This window comes from Tamandua tetradactyla, chromosome 11 (assembly GCF_023851605.1).
Source record: "Tamandua tetradactyla isolate mTamTet1 chromosome 11, mTamTet1.pri, whole genome shotgun sequence".
Taxonomy (NCBI): Eukaryota; Metazoa; Chordata; class Mammalia; order Pilosa; family Myrmecophagidae; genus Tamandua; species Tamandua tetradactyla.
In genome coordinates this window covers 2,654,515-2,674,210 of record NC_135337.1, presented here as the reverse complement: position 1 = coordinate 2,674,210, position 19,696 = coordinate 2,654,515, and the positions used below count along the sequence as shown (strand labels likewise).

Below are 19,696 nucleotides of genomic sequence, written 5' to 3'. Positions count from 1 at the left end.
GAACAAGACAAGAACCACCGTCTTTTAGTGTCAGTGCTGCTCAAGAGAAGTCTGCAATGTCCATCTCAGCCTGATTCTTTCAGGGGTAACTGGTTCTCTTCAGGAAGCTTTTGGGATTGTCTCTTTATCCAATGAGTCCAAATATTGCATTTTCATATATCTAGATGTGGATTTTAAAAATCCTAACTGGTACTTGGTAGCCCTGATTAATCTGTAGGTATCTTTTTCCTTTAAACCCTGGGAATTTCTTATTTCTTTGATTATTTTCCTTGTTCATTCTCATTATTTTCTTTTTCTGGAAATTCTGTTATACTGATCCCTTCTCCATGTCTCTTAAAACTTTTCTCTCCCTCACAGTCCACCCACCCCCAATTTCTTCCACAATTGCTATTTTTAATTTTTAGGAGTTCTTGTCTTTTTTTCCATAGTAATTAAAAACAATTATTTTATGGACTGAAAACTTCTTAAGTCTCTGCTCATATCACCTTTACTTACTTTCAAGCTTTTTGTTGTTGTTTAACTACTTACTCTTATTTTTAGGTACAATGCTTCTATTTATTGAATTTTGCTTTCATGGGACTGGTTTTCCTCAAAAGCTGATGATTCTTTGGTGTATGTTCATATTTCTTATTGAGAATCCCCCTTCACTTTCCTGATGGATGTAGGAAGCAGTGTCTGTCCATGGACCTCCTCCCGGCTACTGCTGGGTAAGGATGGAGCAGGAAATGTGCCTTATAGGGACAGTGCCTTCTGGTTCCACCCTCCAGGCAGCAGGAGTTGCCTGGGGTACTACCCTGATTTCCCGAACCCTGAGCCCCATCTGTGAAATATGTGTGTTAAAACTCCCATTTTCATTTTTAATTTCACTGAAGGTTTTTCTCTTGTTATGTTTTAAACTTTTCCCTTGTCTCTCCATCAGTTTGACCCCATCTGACACGCATTTTCTAAGAACGCTCCCAAATTTCAGGCCCATGGATGACATACTTTGTTGTTCTCTAGAGCTGTTCTGAATTTATTATTCAGAGATATTTTTCTATTATCTTAAGGGGTCTTGAGAGTGGTGGGTAGGTAAACACTGTGTTCCATCTGCAATATTGGATTATGTGTAGAAGCAATCAGTTTATTTGTATTCTGTATTACATGACTTTTTTCTCTAATCATACTACTTTTCATTTGTTGTTTCAAAGTGTGTCATACCATTTTCAAATGCGCTGTTTCTCTTTTCCATTACAGTATTATCCATTGCCTATATCCTTTTCTATCTTCTGCTTTGCAGTAGGGGTGGGTAACTTAGCTAACATATTCTTTCACCTGTGTGGATCCATCCACCATGTATTTGACAACAGTGCCTTGGCTGGTGGTCACTCTCGATGCCTCCTGCTCTGCTGGTGGCATGACCGTTTTATAGAACTCATAGTGCTTCGTCTTCTGAGGGTAGCTCTGTCGGACCATGATGTCCCAAGTGGGTTCCTCATCTCCGACATATTGACCTTAAACAACAACAACAGCACCTACTGTCAACTGGGCAATGCTGTGGGGCTCAGGCTCTGTCTTCTTGCTTTAATCATTTTCATTCTTTTGTCTGAATGTGGATAATAGCGCAGTATCCATGTCACAGCAGATGACCCAGAGTGCTGGTCTTCTGCTTGCCTTGTTACACTCAAATGTAGTAAACGAAGTCATCTACAAGCACATGATGGGGGCTTCCCCTTGTAATGGAGTACAGGACATCTTGGGGACAAGTTATGAAGGGAGCAAAGTTTGCTGTCTTAGATGTTCCCTTTTCTCCCCTTCGGTGCTTTTTCTCTCACCTGTAAGTAAATTCTTGCCCCGATACACACTTCTCCTCTGGTGTCCCCTGGTTGCCCCAGAGTCACTCAGGCTTGCCCTTCCTAGGCAATTCACCATCTGCCAAGGTTAAAATAATCCCCTCGCCTGTAACCAAATCCAGATTTCCCTGGGTTCTGTTTGTAGCTGGCGATCAAAGAGAAAAGCACCTAATAAGCTCCTTCAGAAAGAACTATTTATCGAGACTTTCTGGCACACATTAACTACTCAGTTATTACTAACTAATTTCTTTGCATTGTATAGAGTGGTTTCTTGGAGTATAAAGCCTTAATGAGAAGGAATTAACAGGTAACGGTGGTGTTTCAAGGACCATATCAAGTTGTGAGAAAACTATTCTGAAATGAGAGCTTTCACGATGCCCCTCAGTCATGAGAGTAATAATAATGATGAAAAAAACAAACATTTGTTGAGATATTTCTATACGCTAAATTCTTTACGTATGTATCTTATTTAGTTTACCTCGACATCCCTTTAAAATAGACATTTTCACCTTTTTTAGATGAAGAAATGGAGACTTGGAGGCATGACAAATTCTCAAAAGTCACATAGGTAGTAGGTGACAGAGCTGGAACTGACCAAGTTTCTGTTATCTTAGTCTGTAAAAACCACCGCCAGGGACACAGCCAAAAAACTACCATTTGAAATGTGCTCCAGATTATAAAGCATTTTCTCATTTAATACTTAAAGCGGATAGTTTTGTAGATAGTGCTGTTTCATACACGAGGAAATTCGGGTGCAGAGGGGCTGCGAACTGTTCAAAGCCACCCAGGAAAGACCAAGCCCAGACTCCTTTCCACACTGTGCGACCTTCTCTGCCTGCGTCCAACGCGGATCCTGATGAAGGCATCGCTACTTTGGCTTTTAGGTTGTAATTATGCCTAGATTTGGATTAGGATATTCCTAACATATGGAAGATTTTTAAATGATTATGCGTTTTAGGTAGGCTTATTATTATTATTATTTTGCGACTTAAACATTTATTAGAGGAGGGAGAAAATGGGGAAGAAACAGAAGGGAGCCACCAACACAGAGGGCTGCCGGAAGTGCCTCAGGCTACCCCACCCCCCCACTCAGGGAGCCACCCTTTAAAAGAAAAACTGCACCCCAAAGAGTGCACAACAAGGGGGCGTATTGATCTAGACTAAGATACGTTGTGCAGGCACTGTAGAGAGGGAGGCACTGGCATGGGAGGGCGTTATTGACAGAAACAGATGAGGACCATATTTCTAGCTGTCTGGGATGCCTTCATTCCTCTGGAGGAAACAACCCCAGCCAGTGCAGCAGTTGGTTTGTATCTGCATCCTTGGACCTGCTGAGGAGCTGAGAAGGAGTCTGAAGGGGGTCTGCATCAAGAGTTCCTTTGCTGGACCTAACAGTGGGGTTGTCAGGAAACCGGTGAAGATGTCAGATGTAATCTCTGCCTTCCCGACACTCACAAGTGGAGGCCCCATGTGTGACAGTTACTCAAGTGGACCTTCCTCTGGAGCCCAGGGAAAGTGGTGAGCTAGCTGCAGGGAGAAGGAGACACAGGGGAAGGAGGAAGAGAGAAAAGGGCATTGAGGGACCGAAAGAGTGGGTAGGCTTATTATTAACCACAGCATCGACTCTGAGAGAAGGATGAAAATGTCAGGGAAGAGAATGAAACTGATGACAGAGACAGGTGTGGATGGAACAGGCCTTAAGCTGGGGTATGGTATGGGGAGAGGATCAAGCAAGAACAAGCAAACATGCCCTTGAAGTTGAAAACAATATTCCTTTCAATATGTTCATACCACCGTAGACTTCAGAAGCCCCTGTGACCATCTAGCACAGCGGAGCTCATCGTGGAGAGTTGTGCTCCTTTTATAGAAACAGAGGAAATTGTTCTATTTTTAATAATTCATAAAACCTGATGAAAAGCAAAATATATCTGAGATAAGACAATATAGATTAATTACAACTTTTTAGTTTCTTTACTTTTGGTTTGGCAAGGGAGAAAAATAAAGACGCATGGTGTTTTTTTCTTTTTCAAATATGGCATACACAAGAGAATTATAAAAAGTGTGTGTGTGGGGGGTACTTGGTTTTTTCATCCATTTATTGGATGAAAAAACATGGTCCAGAAACAGTAAATAACTTAAAAGTCCATATAGTTAGTTCATTCTGGGAACAGCTTTGGATCCTGTTCAGTGCTTTCTTTGCTGCATCTCCTACTTCAAATGAACGAGTGGGTCTCCATTTAAATGATATTCAAGTCCAGTTGCTAATGTGGATTCCATTAAGATAATTAAAGGTGTTCTATTTGCATTTATTTATACAACTTAATAAGTTAGGATCTATGTGCAGAATCAATAGAAATAACAGACTGTATAAAATCATATATGATATCTGGGGATGAAGCCTGATTTTTTTTTTCATCCATTTCACCTGCACTCTCTATATATACTTTGTATTCACTGTCCTTTGTTTTGATCAGACTAGCAAACCACTATACCTGTGACCAGCACTGGCTCTGTCACCACTAGCCTAGGAATGGCAACCTAGCTCTGACAGTTGGGAACAGGGTGACCTTGAGCTGTCATTATATGAAAATACCCTTATTGTTCATTATGCATGTGTGGTCAAATACACAATTTTTGATGGTGATTCAAATTCATGTGTATACATGATGATTTTTTGGTCCCCTGCCTCCTGCTTCACTCAGCTAGAACTCACCTGTAGACTCTTGCCCAATGAAGGTCAATAGGAGCCCATTGGGGCAAGACACATTTAGGTTTTGGAATGTGGGAACATAAAGAGTCTCTTCTAAAGTGGGTTCTGGTTCTACTTCTTCCTACAAAATAAATAATTTAGCATGTGATTAATTGCTTGACATTTTCTAAATGAGTTCTTGAGTTATTTTGACCAAGTAAGAACTTACTGAGCACTTAGGATGTGATTTGCCCAGAGCTAGGTGGGCTCTGCAATGAAGCTTGCAAGTATGCATGAGTCTCTGCTTGTGTGGAGTTCATGTTCCATTCATAGAAGGGCACAGACATGGGAAACAGTTAAATAACAGCACCGGATGCTTTGCACGTCTTTCCTCAGAAAAGGGAGCCAGCAAATTTAAGGGAAATACCTGGGAAGATTCATGGAGGATGTGGGGCTTGAATTATGCCTTGAAAGACTGTGTGTGTAAGTGCAGGGTATGTGTATACCAGCATCCTCACTGTCTTCTTTGTGTAATTCTTATGGTTTGGATGCTAGAGATATTACACTATTAGGATATGTGTCCTTATTTTTCTGTAATGACCATGTATTTCCTACATAGTAAGTGAAAACAGCAAAAGAAAAAAGAAGACATGATAAAATAAATTATTTATAAATTAATGAGAATTTGGGTATCCTATTTAAGAAATTCTAACTAATTTTATGCTAACTATGCCTGACTCTTGTTTTATACACAAAAATGAGTTATTCAGTTACTTCCAACCAATCTCCTATTAATAACAATTTCATGTTTTTCAGTTGGTTCTCTTTTACTAGCCTCATTGTTGAATATTTAATATATTCTACCTAGTCTTCTATTGTTGACCATATAGGATGTTCTGCGTTTTGTTACTAACAAAGAAAAACTATGCATAGCTGAAAATAAATTAAAAACACAAAATAAAATTAAGTGGAAAAAGCTTAATAAATTCTGTGAAGTGAACAATTTCATTATATTCAAACCTATAATTACATACAAAATCAGAAACCATTACCCACCATCTAATAATTATTAATAAAAAAAAGATGAGTGAATCAATCCGTTTGCTCCCAAACTGCTTTTTGGCCAAATCAGTAAAACTAATTATTTAAAACTGAATTATCTGTGGCCATTCTGCTCAACACTTGAAGAATTGTTATTTAACAAAGGTCAATTGGTCTGGCACGAGGAAACTTATCTGGTATAGTCATGTAAATATGGTACAGGAGCTAAGGAGCATTTAAATCACTTCTAAAGGGCCACAGACTAAATTCAATTTCCTGGCCACTTTTAGCTTATTTTTTCTTCTTATAGAAGTTTATGTTGTACTTTAATAGCAAATATTCGGAGAGTTAAGATTTGATCAGTAGTTTCTTTTTTGGCCCCCTTAGGAGCACTTTTTAATCTGAGTTCTATTAGGACAATGTTTAGAGTCAAAGTGTGTGTGTGTGTGCGTGTGTGTGTGTGAGGGAGGGCTGGGGTGGAGGGTGGTGTGTGTGTGTGTGTGTGTGAGGGAGGACTGGGGTGTAAGGTGGTGTGTGTGTGTGTGTGTGGAGGGCTGGGGTGGAAGGTGGTGTGTGTGTGTGTGTGTGTGTGTGTGTAGGGCTGGGGTGGAAGGTGGTGTGTGTGTGTGTGTGTGTGAGGGAGGGCTGGGGTGGAAGGTGGTGTGTGTGTGTGTGTGTGTGTGTGTGTGGAGGGCTGGGGTGGAAGGTGGTGTGTGTGTGTGTGTGTGTGTGTGAGGGAGGGCTGGGGTGGAAGGTGGTGTGTGTGTGTGTGTGTGTGAGGGAGGACTGGGGTGGAAGGTGGTGTGTGTGTGTGTGTGTGTGTGAGGGAGGGCTGGGGTGGAAGGTGGTGTGTGTGTGTGTGTGTGTGTGTGTGTGGAGGGCTGGGGTGGAAGGTGGTGTGTGTGTGTGTGTGTGTGTGAGGGAGGGCTGGGGTGGAAGGTGGTGTGTGTGTGTGTGTGTGTGTGTGAGGGAGGACTGGGGTGGAAGGTGGTGTGTGTGTGTGTGTGTGTGAGGGAGGGCTGGGGTGGAAGGTGGTGTGTGTGTGTGTGTGTGTGTGAGGGAGGGCTGGGGTGGAAGGTGGTGTGTGTGTGTGTGTGAGTGAGGGCTGGGGTGGAAGGTGGTGTGTGTGTGTGTGTGTGTGGAGGGCTGGGGTGGAGGGTGGTGTGTGTGTGTGTGTGAGTGAGGGAGGGCTGGGGTGGAGGGTGGTGTGTGTGTGTGTGTGAGTGAGGGAGGGCTGGGGTGGAAGGTGGTGTGTGTGTGTGTGTGTGAGGGAGGGCTGGGGTGGAAGGTGGTGTGTGTGTGTGTGTGTGTGGAGGGCTGGGGTGGAGGGTGGTGTGTGTGTGTGTGTGAGTGAGGGAGGGCTGGGGTGGAGGGTGGTGTGTGTGTGTGTGTGAGTGAGGGAGGGCTGGGGTGGAAGGTGGTGTGTGTGTGTGTGTGAGGGAGGGCTGGGGTGGAAGGTGGTGTGTGTGTGTGTGTGTGGGTGGGAGGGAGGGCTGGGGTGGAAGGTGGTGTGTGTGTGTGTGTGTGTGTAGGGCTGGGGTGGAAGGTGGTGTGTGTGTGTGTGTGTGTGAGGGAGGGCTGGGGTGGAAGGTGGTGTGTGTGTGTGTGTGTGTGTGAGGGAGGGCTGGGGTGGAAGGTGGTGTGTGTGTGTGTGTGTGTGAGGGAGGGTTGGGGTGGAAGGTGGTGTGTGTGTGTGTGTGTGTGTGTGTGTGTGTGTGGAGGGCTGGGGTGGAAGGTGGACTGGTCTTATACCGAAGCAGAAGTGGAACTGGTTGACTCTAATCTTTCTGGATTCCTGGTGCATCAACATCTAAGTCCAAGTCCATCAAATGAAGTGTTTCCATTGTTTAGTTATAGAGTCTTCTTTCCAGTTCTTTTTATCTCAATGGAGATAAATAACATGTTAAAAATAAAAAATGGTAGAAACTTGGCTAATCAAAAGCCAAGACCACATGAGAACCAGAATAGAAATAGTTTGAACTACTAGTCATTCTGAGCTTAGAATGAATGACCTGAGACAGCTTGTATATGATAATATGTTCCCTGAAGTGGGAATCAACTTGTGTGTCCAAATCTTTCCTTCAAAATTGAAACTAGATAGAGCATGTTAATATATTGGCACAATAAAGTTGACAACTCACAGTCTTAAAAAAGTTAACATTGCGGCAGAAACACATTTTGGGAACCCATGGCAAGGTTCATTTACCTTTTTCTCTTCTTCTTTCGGGTGCTCCTCTTCTTTAAGGGATTCTTTAGGTTTTTCTTTGCCTTTTGGTTTCCCTTTTCCTTTGCCCTGAGGAACAGTCACTATAACAGGAATCACTGTTGGAGTAAGTGCTGAAGGGATATTCAACATTGCTTCCAAATTAGGATCATTATCCTCTGTAAATAGAAAAAGTGGGAAACAAGTAAATCAAACATTCACATTTATCAGGAAGACATAAAATGGAGTTCAAAGATTTAATTGGACTTCTTTGTGTTTTTGCCTTTTTCACAGCTGCATCATTCATTTCCTGCCTTAAACTATTCTTAGCTGTGTGTACCCAATTAAATGGGAGAACTGGATTGGAAATTTGTTTTGCAATTAGTAGACAAAGGTACTTAAATATCAGTATTATGTGTATCCTTAAGAAATTTATGGTATATATTTTAAAAAGAATCATGCCTTCAACTTTAAAAAAATACTCAGATACTAAAAATTAGTTATCTATATTATAAACATTTTCAAATATTTATAATCTGAGATTAGAAACATTTTTTCAAATGGAATGATCACATATTGACTCAAGGATTAAGTCAAGAATAAAGAAGTCATTTAGGAATAGGAGTAATGTAGTCAATAGTAAAGTATAAACATCTTAATCTAAAATGATGATAACCTATATTCAGAGATGGTAGGATTTCTTGGTGATGAGATGATGATAATGGAGTTTAACAAAGAATTTGTTAGATACCAAGTGACTTCTCCAATTGCTGGTTTAAAAGAAATCAAACAAAATTAGAAGACAAAACCCTAAAGGAAGCAAAACTATTAATAAATTTAATGGACTCTCTAATTCATGGAGTACTAGTATATTTGGTACAAGGCAAGAAATAAGATTCTATGATCCATGAGAATATTGCCTCTGCATTAAAGGAACTACATTGTAAGACAGAAAATTGGATCACCATGAGGTATCCTGGCACTCAAAAATTTATTATAGTTTTAAGGCTACATAGCATGCAATTACCTTTTGATTTTGAATTTTTTTTTTCATGTGTGTTGTGGTTAGATCCCTCTGAAATGTATAGGAACCCACAAGATTTCCTAATTGCTTCTTGGTAAAGTGGCATATTATTTTGTGGTTTGAAAGGAAATAGATTCCAGTTGGAGACTGTTTATTAAAACCAGAGCAGAGAAGTCCTTTAAGATGTCCAATGAATGGCTCCTTTAATACTAATGTCTTGAAACACACTGAATAGTTCTATAATCACAAGATTCATAAAAGTATTATCCTGTAGTATTGAAATTCAAGGGAATTTCTTGGCAAATCTTGCTTTTTGGGGCACAATTTAACAGGGTTATTTTCATGGGCTTGTTAACAAAGATAACTGGTATATTCTGTGTGTATTTGTGGTTGATATATAAGATCATATTTCCATGATACATGATGTCTAACATTTCAATGCACTGTTATTTAAATAATACATATATATGAGAGATTTTATATACACACATATGCACACACAAGGGACACACATACATATTTTTATATCCCTTCCTCACCCTCCTACAAGAAAAACTATGAAGGATGTTCAATCAGAACATATTTATCAATGAGTGAGAAGACAGAGGATGGGCAGGTACTCTGGCCATGCGATACGTTTATTCTTCCTGTTGTGTTTATTTCACCTGGTGCCATTCCACTTGGCCCGTAGTAACTTATTGAGAGGCAGATTCCATTTTCCAAGGTGGCAGAAAAAGATCCAAACTTGCTGACAGCTTTAATCTCAGCATCTGGCATAGAAGACAAAAGCAAATCAAGGACACTTCCATTTTATTAAAAAGAAATGTAAGCACAACTCTGTGGGAAGCCTGGGAGTGGGACTGTACTGGTTTAAATAGACTCTCCCCCAAATGCAGCCCCCCTGAACCTGTGACTGTGGCTTACTTGGAAATGGGGTCTTTGCAGATGTAATTAATTAGGTCAGGTCACGCTGGATTAGGGTGAGCCCTGACCTGATACGATTGGAGTCCTTGTAAGAAGAGGGAAATTTGGACCCAGACACACAGACACAGAAGGTGGACGGACAAGTGAAGATGGAGATTGGACTTAAGCTGCCACAAACCCAGGAATGGCTAGGACTACCAGAAACTTGAAGTGACGAAGAAGCATCCTCGCTAGAGGTTTTGGAGAAAGCATGGCCCTGCTAAGGTCTTGATTTCAGACCTACAGCCCTCGGAATGGGGAGACAATGAAATTACACTGTTTTAAGTGACAAGTGTGTCACGGCAGCCCTGGAAAGCTAATAAAGGGTTTTAGCTGGTCTACCATGATCAATTTTAAAAAATTGGTTTAATCCCTACTGTATGCTCTGGGCTAATAGATGAAAATCTGAGGCTTGTTTTACGGGCTTTAGATTAAAATAAAGGAAGGAAATAAATTGGTTGATAGCATAGCTATCTGATAGGTTATCCACCTGAGTTTTAAAACTAGAACCATCAATTCCATCTGAATTTTCCTGTATTTTATAACATATTCTAAAATTTCCACATTTTAAATTCCTTTTCCTTTAAAACACATTTTAAAAGTTTCAAACATAATTTAAAAGCAAAATCTGTTAAAACATGCATTCTTAAGGTATTTGTGACAAACTCATGAATTTTTTGTTTTGTTGTTTTATTTCCAATTCACCATTCCCCTGTTATCATAGACAATCAAATAGTGCAATAATGATTTAAAATATCCTGACCCCATAAGAGATAATTTTTAGACGAAGAAATGCAAATGACCAGTATTTAGTATCAATCAGGGTGCAAAGAAATAGACACCTTCATACACGACTACTAAAAAGGCATATTGGCACGAACTTGAGGGAAAGCCCTTGAAACAACCAATTTAAAGGGTCCCAGTGACTGGAGAGGAATATTTGCCACAAAACAAAACAAACTAATTCAGAACACATGCTCAGTAAATTATAAGTTTTGGAAGGGATAGACGAACACTTGATTTTTTTTAAGGCCCATAAGGATATTTTAAGAAGCACCTTTTGGAATTATAAAAATTATAAGTTATTAAAAATTACACGTTTTCAACCAAACCACTTACTATTCAGTAGAAAATTGAATGGGAGAGCGTCTCTTTTGAGATTAAAGTGAATTTTTTTGAAAGTAAGTTGAAAAAGTATCTGAAAACCCAGAGCAAACATTTAAACAAAAAGAAGTCAGGAAGAAGACATGAGAGACTTTGAGGATAAATTTAAAATTAAATTAATAATACACGATAATCTCCTTGAACCGAAGCTAGAGCTGGATTCTCAGATAGTGCAATAGCAACTACAAACCAGAGAGATTTAAGGAAAAAACCCAAGGATCCTATATGAAGCAGTGCTGGTGAAAAAAAGGATATCCAGGGATATGTGACCATTAAGAGGGGGTGTCATCATGTGTTCCATCTGAGGAGGAAACTTAATAAAATTAAACAAAAATAAACTAGAATGGAAACTTTTATAAAATGGGAAAGAAAAAGAAATAAAGCAGCAGTAGGCATTGAACACAGTTCACTCTGGCTCTCCAACTGTCTACCTGTCTGTCTGTTGATTCATCTGGATAAGAAATTGGCAAATTTTTTTCTACAAGGGACCAGATAGTAAATATTTTAAGCTGTGCAAGCCACATACGTTCTCTGATGCATACTCTTTGTTTCTTAAAATTTTATACAACTTTTTACAAATATTAAAAAATATTCTTAATTCATGAATCATAGAAAAACAGGTCAATGGCTAAATTTGGCCAGCAGGCCATAGCTTGCTGACTCCTAAAATAAAGGTAAAAGGGAAAAGAAAAGCAGTCTGGGAATGCATTAAAAATAAAAAATCACCTATATATGCAAAAAAGGGAAGTGATTAAATAAATTATAGTATATACATATATAAACTCATAAATATATGTATACAAAAATGTATTTATTTATTTAGGTGGAAACCTAATAAATATGAAAAAACATGGAAATGAGTACATAAATTATGATATATGCACATACCAATGAAATATTATGAAACCATTAAAAAAGCTTGTTTTCAAAGAATGTTTAATTAATTAGAAAAGGCTTGTGAGAAAGTAAAAAAGAAATACACTAATTAGGACACTGGTTATCATTGGGGTGATCCAATTATGAGCAACTGTTAACCTTCTTTATATATTTTTATATTTCCTAATTTTTAATAATAACCTGTATATTTTCCTATTAGGTTAAAACAAAATAAGAAATTTTCCATTGGCAAAGTTTTTGGGTATGTTCATCAGACATGTGTTCTTTCTTGGTTTTGGAAAATATTGTCACATAATTAAACTTATAAGTATGCTTTAGTTATTGATCTTATCACTAATGTTAAGTCTAAAATGTTTTATTAATTAACTAATTTCCTTTTGCAGGTATAACCCACATCATATTGGGCAAAAAACAATTAATTTACCCAGGTGGTTTTGCCTAAAGATATCTGGTGTCACTAGGAAGTTTCATGGGGGAGACTCATGTGCAGCTTTCATCTCTAAGCAGATAGAGACCTTCATGGCCAGATTTATTTTTCCCTTAGCCTTGCAATTTGGTGCTACAAAGAGAACTAAGTAATAGAAAGAACATCCCCCCCACCCCCCCCAAAAAACCCCACAATAACAAGCATCATTTGCAGAGAATATGGGAGAAAAGCTAAACCTTCTTTAAGAATCGATTAAGGAGGACCCGAATTCTAGGGCTATGCTTGGTAAAAGGACGTAATTCAAGACTAAGGTCTGGATGGGCAGTGCCACATAAAGATGTCCTGGCTGGGCAGACTCTATATGACAAGTGAAACCAAGAGCTGGGTACTAGAGAGGGCAAAACCAGATATTAATTTTCCATTAAGGCAAACGTATATAAGCAGAATGGCGGAATACTTCAGAAAATCCCCACGTGCTAAATGCAAGGATTACATGTGTCTTTCTGCCACGTGGATGAGTTTGCCTGTGCGTGGCCTAAATCTTACCTCCCACTGCATAAAGATGCGGCTGCTTACCTGTTTCAGGCTTTGATTCCCCCTTTGTTTCTTCTTTCTCTTCCTCTGAATAATCCTCTTCTTTATTTCCTCTGTTCACAGTTTCTTTTGGATCTTTTAAATGAATCATAAAATTGTGCTTGTCCTTTTTCACTTTCACTTTGATAAAAGTTGGGCCTGAAAAATGATCATGAGATAGGAAACAGTCTGATAGCAAGGCCATGTTAACCTCTTTGACAAGAGGCTTCAAGGATGCAGCACAGACTTTAAATGAGGTAATGGAAATACCTAGGAATGTCAACATCTTTATACAAGGATGCCCAAGAGAATAAAGAGATGGTGGAATTCTATGAATAAACGGCAGGTAGATCAGGAAGATACTTTCAGGCCTTCTAGTCACATCTCAAATAAAATTATATAAGCCAATCTATTCGAAGAGAAAATAAATTGGTAATGTACAAGGATAATCAACTTTTTGAGTAATCAAATGAGATAATTAATGTGAGTGCATTTGCAATTTATAAATAAATAAATAAATGTCATTACAATAATTATTAGTAGTAGAGTCAGATAAGAATTTTCCTAGCAACCTACTCCCATAGTATTTTTTTTGTATGCTGTATGGTGGGATCACATTTCATTCTTTTTCCATGTGAGTATCCCATTACTGCAGCAACACTTGTTGAATTTTTTGTTTGTTTGTTGTTTGATTGTTTTGCTTGTTTTCTAGGGAGGGAAGTGCATGGACTGGGAATCAAACCCGGGTCTCCCACATGGCAGGTGAACATTCTACTATTGAACTACCTTTGCACCCCACTCCCAAACTATTTTGACCCAGTTTTCTTAGATTTCCTCTTTAGCCTTTTTCTTTCATAACCAGCTTTCCCTTTCCAGCTTTGATTGCGTGATCACCTCTTAAAATTGATAGGTATGTTAGGATGAAAATACAGTGTTTACTACTAGCCATCTGAAACATATACGCAAAAGGAAATTAGTTAATTAATAAAACATTTTAGACTTAACATTAGTGATAAGATCAATAACTAAAGCATATGTTTCACAGTTCACTATATTCACAGTTCACGCATCTGTGAATCTTAGTAAGAATGGGGATTAGTTATATAAAATAGAATATAGAATTAAAAACATGGGTTCAGTGCTCTCTTCAGTTCCATGATTCTGAGCTCCATATTTAGTTGCCACTAAAGGCACCCTATACCCAGGGGTGATAAGATATTAAATAATATTAAAACATGTGGTAATAAAAATAAATAAATATATGCATAACAGTTGTCTTTCAAGTTTTAAACAAACTTTATATAACACAACTATTTATCGGCTGACATGTTATACCACAAACCATTCTTCAAATAATTTTTAAAACTTTCAAATATTTATTTTAAAATCATTGATGTGAACTTTTGTTTGATGTGGCAGTTAAAATCTAATGATGCCCCTACCTGAGCCATGATTTCACCTAGGAAATAGCATCTAACTCTTGCAATGGTGTCCTCATCAAATTGGTTGTCATTTAATGACAGTTAACAGAAAGCAAGCAAGAAAGAAGGAAAGAAAAAGAAAGAAAGGAGAGAAAGAAAGAGAGAAAGAAAGAAAGAGAGAAAGAGAGAGGAGAGAGAAAGAGAGAGAGAGAGAGAGAGAGAGAGAGAGAGAGAGAGAGAGAGAGAGAGAGAGAGAGAGAGAGAGGGAAGAAAGAAAGGAAGGAAGGAAGGAAGGAAGGAAGAAAGAAAGAAAGAAATGGAAGGAGGGAGGAAGCAAGGAAATAAAGTAGGAAAGCAAGTACAAATAATGGTTCCTAGCATGCAGTATGTGTTTGGGAGTTCTCTGATTTTTCAGTGTGACCCAGTAAGTGAGGCACAGACAAACATAAAGGGGACAGAGGGGTGAACTGGTGTCATAGAAAGAGGGAGGCTGGGAAGAGGGAGCCATGCTGTCCCCTGCTGGGGTACATAATCTCCTGGCCATTAAGCAAGGACCTGAGCGCAATCCTTCCACACTGACCCTTTATAGCTCTCAGAGACCACCCCTCCATCAGACAATAAGCTGTCAAATAAAGGACAGCTCCCCAAACCCAATTAAAGGATCTTTAAGGCAGAGTGAAGAGATATGCCCTGCCAAGATGCTCCCGACAGCCTCCCTGGCCCCAGGTCTTCCCTTGAGAAGAATTAAGTGTGCCCTTTAGAGGCTTTCCAGACTCAGTCTTTCTCAGTTTATCTGTCTCTCCCACTGTGGTAGTTAGAGTCAGGTGTCAACTTGGCCAGGTGAAGGGGCCTAGTTCTTTCGCTGCGGACTTGAGCCAATGGCAAGTGAACCTCATCTGTCGCTGATAACAGTCGGCTAGGAGGCGTGCCTGCTGCAATGTATGATGTTTGATTTAATTGGCTGGTGCTTAAATGAGAGAGCACAATGTAGCACAGACCAAGCAGCTCGGCATTCCCCATCTCAGCACTCACTGCTCAGCCCAGGCCTTTGGAGATGCAGAAATGAATCACCCTGGGGAAAGTTGCTGGAACCCAGAGGCCTGGAGAGAAGGCCAGCAGAGATCACCCTGTGCCTTCCCACGTAAGAAAGAACCTCAGTTGAAAGTTAGCTGCCTTTCCTCTGAAGAACTACACATTTTTTAACTAAATAAATTCCCTTTTATTAAAAACCAATACATCTCTGGTGTGTTGCATTCTGGCAGCTAGCAAACTACAACACCCACTTAAAGACCTCTGAATATAGAGGAAATTTCTCTATAGCTAAAATAATGGAATATTAACCATAAGTCCCCAAGTTCTGTGCTTCAGAGCCCACACCAGAAAAATGCTCTAAATTCACAGTATGTGCTTAGACACATATATATGAATTAATACTGGTAATAAATTAGCTTGCTTATTGCTATTGTATTATAATATTTACCTATAGTATGGAACAATTTTAATACTTAACCACTGGTATGATCATATTAAGATGTCCCAGCTAAACCCTCAGGTGACTATATTGAATCATTTATTATAGTCGAATGTGAACATGAGTGAATTGCAGTGGGTGTACCCCCACTCTCACTCTAACACTAAGGAATAGCTTCAAGAGTCTAAGATTATCTGAAATGGGTTAATATCTTTCAAGCCACTGGCCATCCACTTTCAAAATATACCTTTTTCAAACGATGTCTTTTCTACTTCAATCTGCCCTCCATCTGAAGGATATAAATAGTAGTTTGTCCCAGAGATTTGGATGGGTATATCTCCCATATTATATCCTCGAAACTAGAAAAGAAAACACCAAGATAATTTGACAGTGTGGAACTGCAATTGACAAAAATAAACTAGTCAATGTCAGCCAATTACAGTTGCCATAGTTTAATTTCTGCTAGATGGTTTGCCTATCACTTTGTAGACCCATGATGCTGGTCTCCATACGTAATCTTTAGCACCTCCTCTGGTGTTACAGTGACAGGCAGAACTAAAGGAGAGCCACAATTTTAAACTTTATTAACCGGTATTTCTCATAACCCAGTCCAAATCAAATCATTATATGATTGCCAAAGCAGCATGAGAAGAAATGAATTTCTGTTTAATTGGCAGTGAATTTTCTGTTTAGAATGATCTGTTATTTTGAGGTAATGGACCCTTTACAACCTTGGAGGACACACGTTAAGGAAATTTTGCTAAAATGTTGCTAATTGAGTCTGTTATTTTATTAATTTCTGATTTTTAGAGAAAATAGGAAGAAGAGTGGAGGCACTGGACTGGGAAGAAGGGAGCAATTTCTGAGAGGTAGAAAGGAAGAAGGGAGCTTACAGTGTCAGTTGTCTTCCTGTGGTTTCACCTGTGTATCTGTCAGAAATGGAGATTCTCTGGTCTCACCCCAGATTTACTGAATCAGAAATACTGGTGGTGGGGTCTGGCAATCTGTGTTTTTAAAACCTTCCAGGTGATTCTAATGTGTGCTAAAGCTTGAGAACCACTAGTTTAGAGTGACAGAGAAAAAGGAGGACAGGGGACTGTTATGTTAATTTCCATTTTTTTCCTTCACTAAGGTTTCTGAGGGAAAGATTGGGAGAGGGAGGGTTTTAGAGAAGCAGTGAAGATAGAAACTTGGTGGCGGCAGAGAGGCAACTGACTGTGCTAAGCAAGCCCTACCATCTGAGGCAGATAAAACCAAACTTTGGTCCATATTAACCTACCAGGATTGTTAATTTACATATGCCTAAATGAATGCTTTAGTGTCACATTTCTCCAGTATCCTAGCTTCCAGGCATTCAAGAAAAACTGAACTGAACATGTTTTCTTCTTGGTGATTGGCTGCAAGGAAGGGTTCTACATGTGAGAGGAAGGAATACAGGTCAAGCTCATAGATACAAGAGGAATCCCAAAGCATTCTGTGGTGTCAGCGAAGTCAAAGGAGCCCTATATGTTTCCACAGAAACCATGTTTCCCCAAAACAATTAAGAATGACCCAAAGAATTTTTTTAGAAAACTGATTTTACCGGGTAAACTAACTCAGGCTCTGGTTGCTGGGAGGACTCATCTGTGAGTTCTGGCATCTTTACTTGGTCTTCTTTACTTTTCTCCTTGAAAAAAGATTTCTTCTTCAAAGTTTTACTATCTTCTTTCTCTACCTTATCCTTGCCTTTCTTTCTACCAACTTCCTTACTCTTCTTTTCTGTTTTTTTTCCTTCTCGTACGCGCTCCTCTTCTGCTGATCGTTCTTGTTCTTCCTTCCATGCCTGTAAAAAGGTTGAACACACTTAACAGGATTTTAAGACAAACTGAATATAGAGTTCATTCACCTTCCATTTGGAGTATATTTAATAGGATTTTTTAAAATGGCATCTCTGACAAATAAAAATTCTGAGCTGGAAACCTTGGAGTCACCCTTGATTAGGTATTTTTCTCACCCACCTTCGATATCAATTCTCCTCAGAAATTAACTTTCCTTCAGCTTCTTCTCTTATCCCTGTCGCGATTGACTTAGTTCAGGTCTGAACTACTGTAACAGACTTTTGGTTTCCTTGCTTTCTATCCTCCACCTGAGTCCAATTCTCAACTTACATCCTAAAGTTGTAGCAAGCAATATGGTAGACCAGATGTCTAGAGAAACATTACTGGCACAAAATATTTCAAATATAATGGATATGAATATAAAAACATCATTGTTACATATGGGTGGGTTGGGAAAAAAGTAAAGGCTATGAGAAAGTACTGATCCAGTGAGGTAGGTGACCATTGCCTAATATAAAATTCTTTGGGTATGAAGTCTAAATCCATTGCCTAATCCAAGATCCTGAAGATACTTCCCTACATTTTCTTCAAGGAGTTTTATAGTACTAGTTCTTATGTTTAGGTCTTTGACCCATTTTGGTTTAATTTTTGTATATGGTATGAGATAGGGGTCCTCTGTCATTCCTAAGGATATGGACATCCAGTTCTCCCAGTTCCTTTTATTAAAGAGACAATTCTATCCCAGCTCAGTTGTTTGAGGGACTTGTCAAAAATCGATTGGCCGCAGACTGAGGATCTATTTCTGAACTCTAAATTCTTTTCCATTGGTCAGTATATTTATACTTGTGTCAGTACTATGCTCTTTTGACTGCTATAGCTTTGTAATAAGCTTTAAAGTCAGGAAGTATGAGTCAATCAACTTCATGCTTTTTTTTCAAGATGTTTTTGGCTATCAGGGGCCCTTTACCCTTACAAATAAATATGATAATTAGCTTTTCCATTTCTGCAAAGTAGGCTGTTGAAATTTTGATTGGGATTGGTTTGAATCAATTTGCGTAGAATTGACATTTTAACAATATTTAGTCTTCCAATATATGAACATGGAATGTCCTTCCATTTATTTAGGTCTTTGGTTTCTTTTTACAATATTTTGCAGTTTTTTGTGTAAAAATCCTTTGCATCCTTGGTTAAATTTATTCTTAGATATTTGATTCTTTTAGTTGCTATTGTAAATGGATTTTTTTTCTTGATTTCCTCCTTATTTTTCTCATTACCTCCTGCACAGAAACACTATGGATTTTTGTGTGTTGATTTTGTACCCCACCATTTTGCTGAATTTTTTAATTAACTCTGGTAGCACTGTTGTAGTTTTTTTGGGACCTTCTATATTTAGGATCATGTCATTTGTAAACAGAGAAAGTTTTACTTCTTCATTTCCAATTTGGATGTCTTTTATTTCTTTTCTTGCCTAACTATTCTGGCTAGAATTTCTCATACAATGTTGAATAGTAGTGGTGACAGTGGGCATCTACTGGTTTGAAATTGTTATGTGCCCCCAGAAAAGCCATGCTCTTTTAATCCAGTCCTGTGGGTGCAGGCTTATTATGGGTGAGATCTTTGATTAGATTATATCCATGGAGATGTGACCCACCCAACTGTGGGTGGGATCTTTTGATTAGGTTGTTTCCATGGAAATGTGATCCTACCTATTCCAGGAGAGTCTTAATTTGATTTCTGGAGTCCTTGAAGAGAGGGACAGTTTGGAGAAGACAAAGACACTTCGAGATGCAGACAGAGATGCCCTGGGAGATGCTAAGCAAGGACCCACAATAACTAAAAGCCAGATCCTGGAGAGAACCAAGGGAAGCTAATAGATGAAATCCAGAGTTTACCCTGGAGAAGCTAAGAGAGAACCCAGAGATGCTCAGAGAGAGAAAAAGCCACTAGAATAAGGAGCTGAAAGCAATGGAACTGGGAGAGAAGGCCAGCAGATGTCATCATGTGCTTTCCTATGTGACAGAGAAACCCCAGAAATGATTGGTCTTTCTTGAGTGAAGGTATCCTCTTGTTGATGCCTTAATTTGGACATTTTTACAGACTTAGAATTGTAACTTGTAACTTAAACCCCCTGTATAGAAGCCAATCCATTTCTGGTATATTGTATTCTAGCAACTTTA

At 39.0% G+C, this 19,696-nt stretch overlaps 1 protein-coding gene across 14 annotated transcripts in view; it reads right to left on the bottom strand.

Moving 5' to 3' along the window:
* SPAG17 (sperm associated antigen 17) overlaps window positions 1-19,696 on the bottom strand; it is a 287,582-nt gene that overhangs the window by 127,264 nt on the left and 140,622 nt on the right. For all 14 annotated transcript variants that reach the window (XR_013159174.1, XR_013159175.1, XR_013159176.1 and 11 more), the window contains 7 exons: window positions 17,285-17,524; window positions 15,950-16,061; window positions 12,814-12,969; window positions 9,452-9,556; window positions 7,766-7,941; window positions 4,543-4,660; window positions 1,312-1,490 (listed from right to left, as the gene is read on the bottom strand). Coding sequence is in view for 4 of the 14 variants with exons in the window: in XM_077119739.1 (XP_076975854.1) it covers window positions 1,312-1,490; window positions 4,543-4,660; window positions 7,766-7,941; window positions 9,452-9,556; window positions 12,814-12,969; window positions 15,950-16,061; window positions 17,285-17,524 (1,086 nt within the window). In the remaining 10 variants the exon portion in view is untranslated. The remainder of the gene's footprint in view (window positions 1-1,311; window positions 1,491-4,542; window positions 4,661-7,765; window positions 7,942-9,451; window positions 9,557-12,813; window positions 12,970-15,949; window positions 16,062-17,284; window positions 17,525-19,696) is intronic.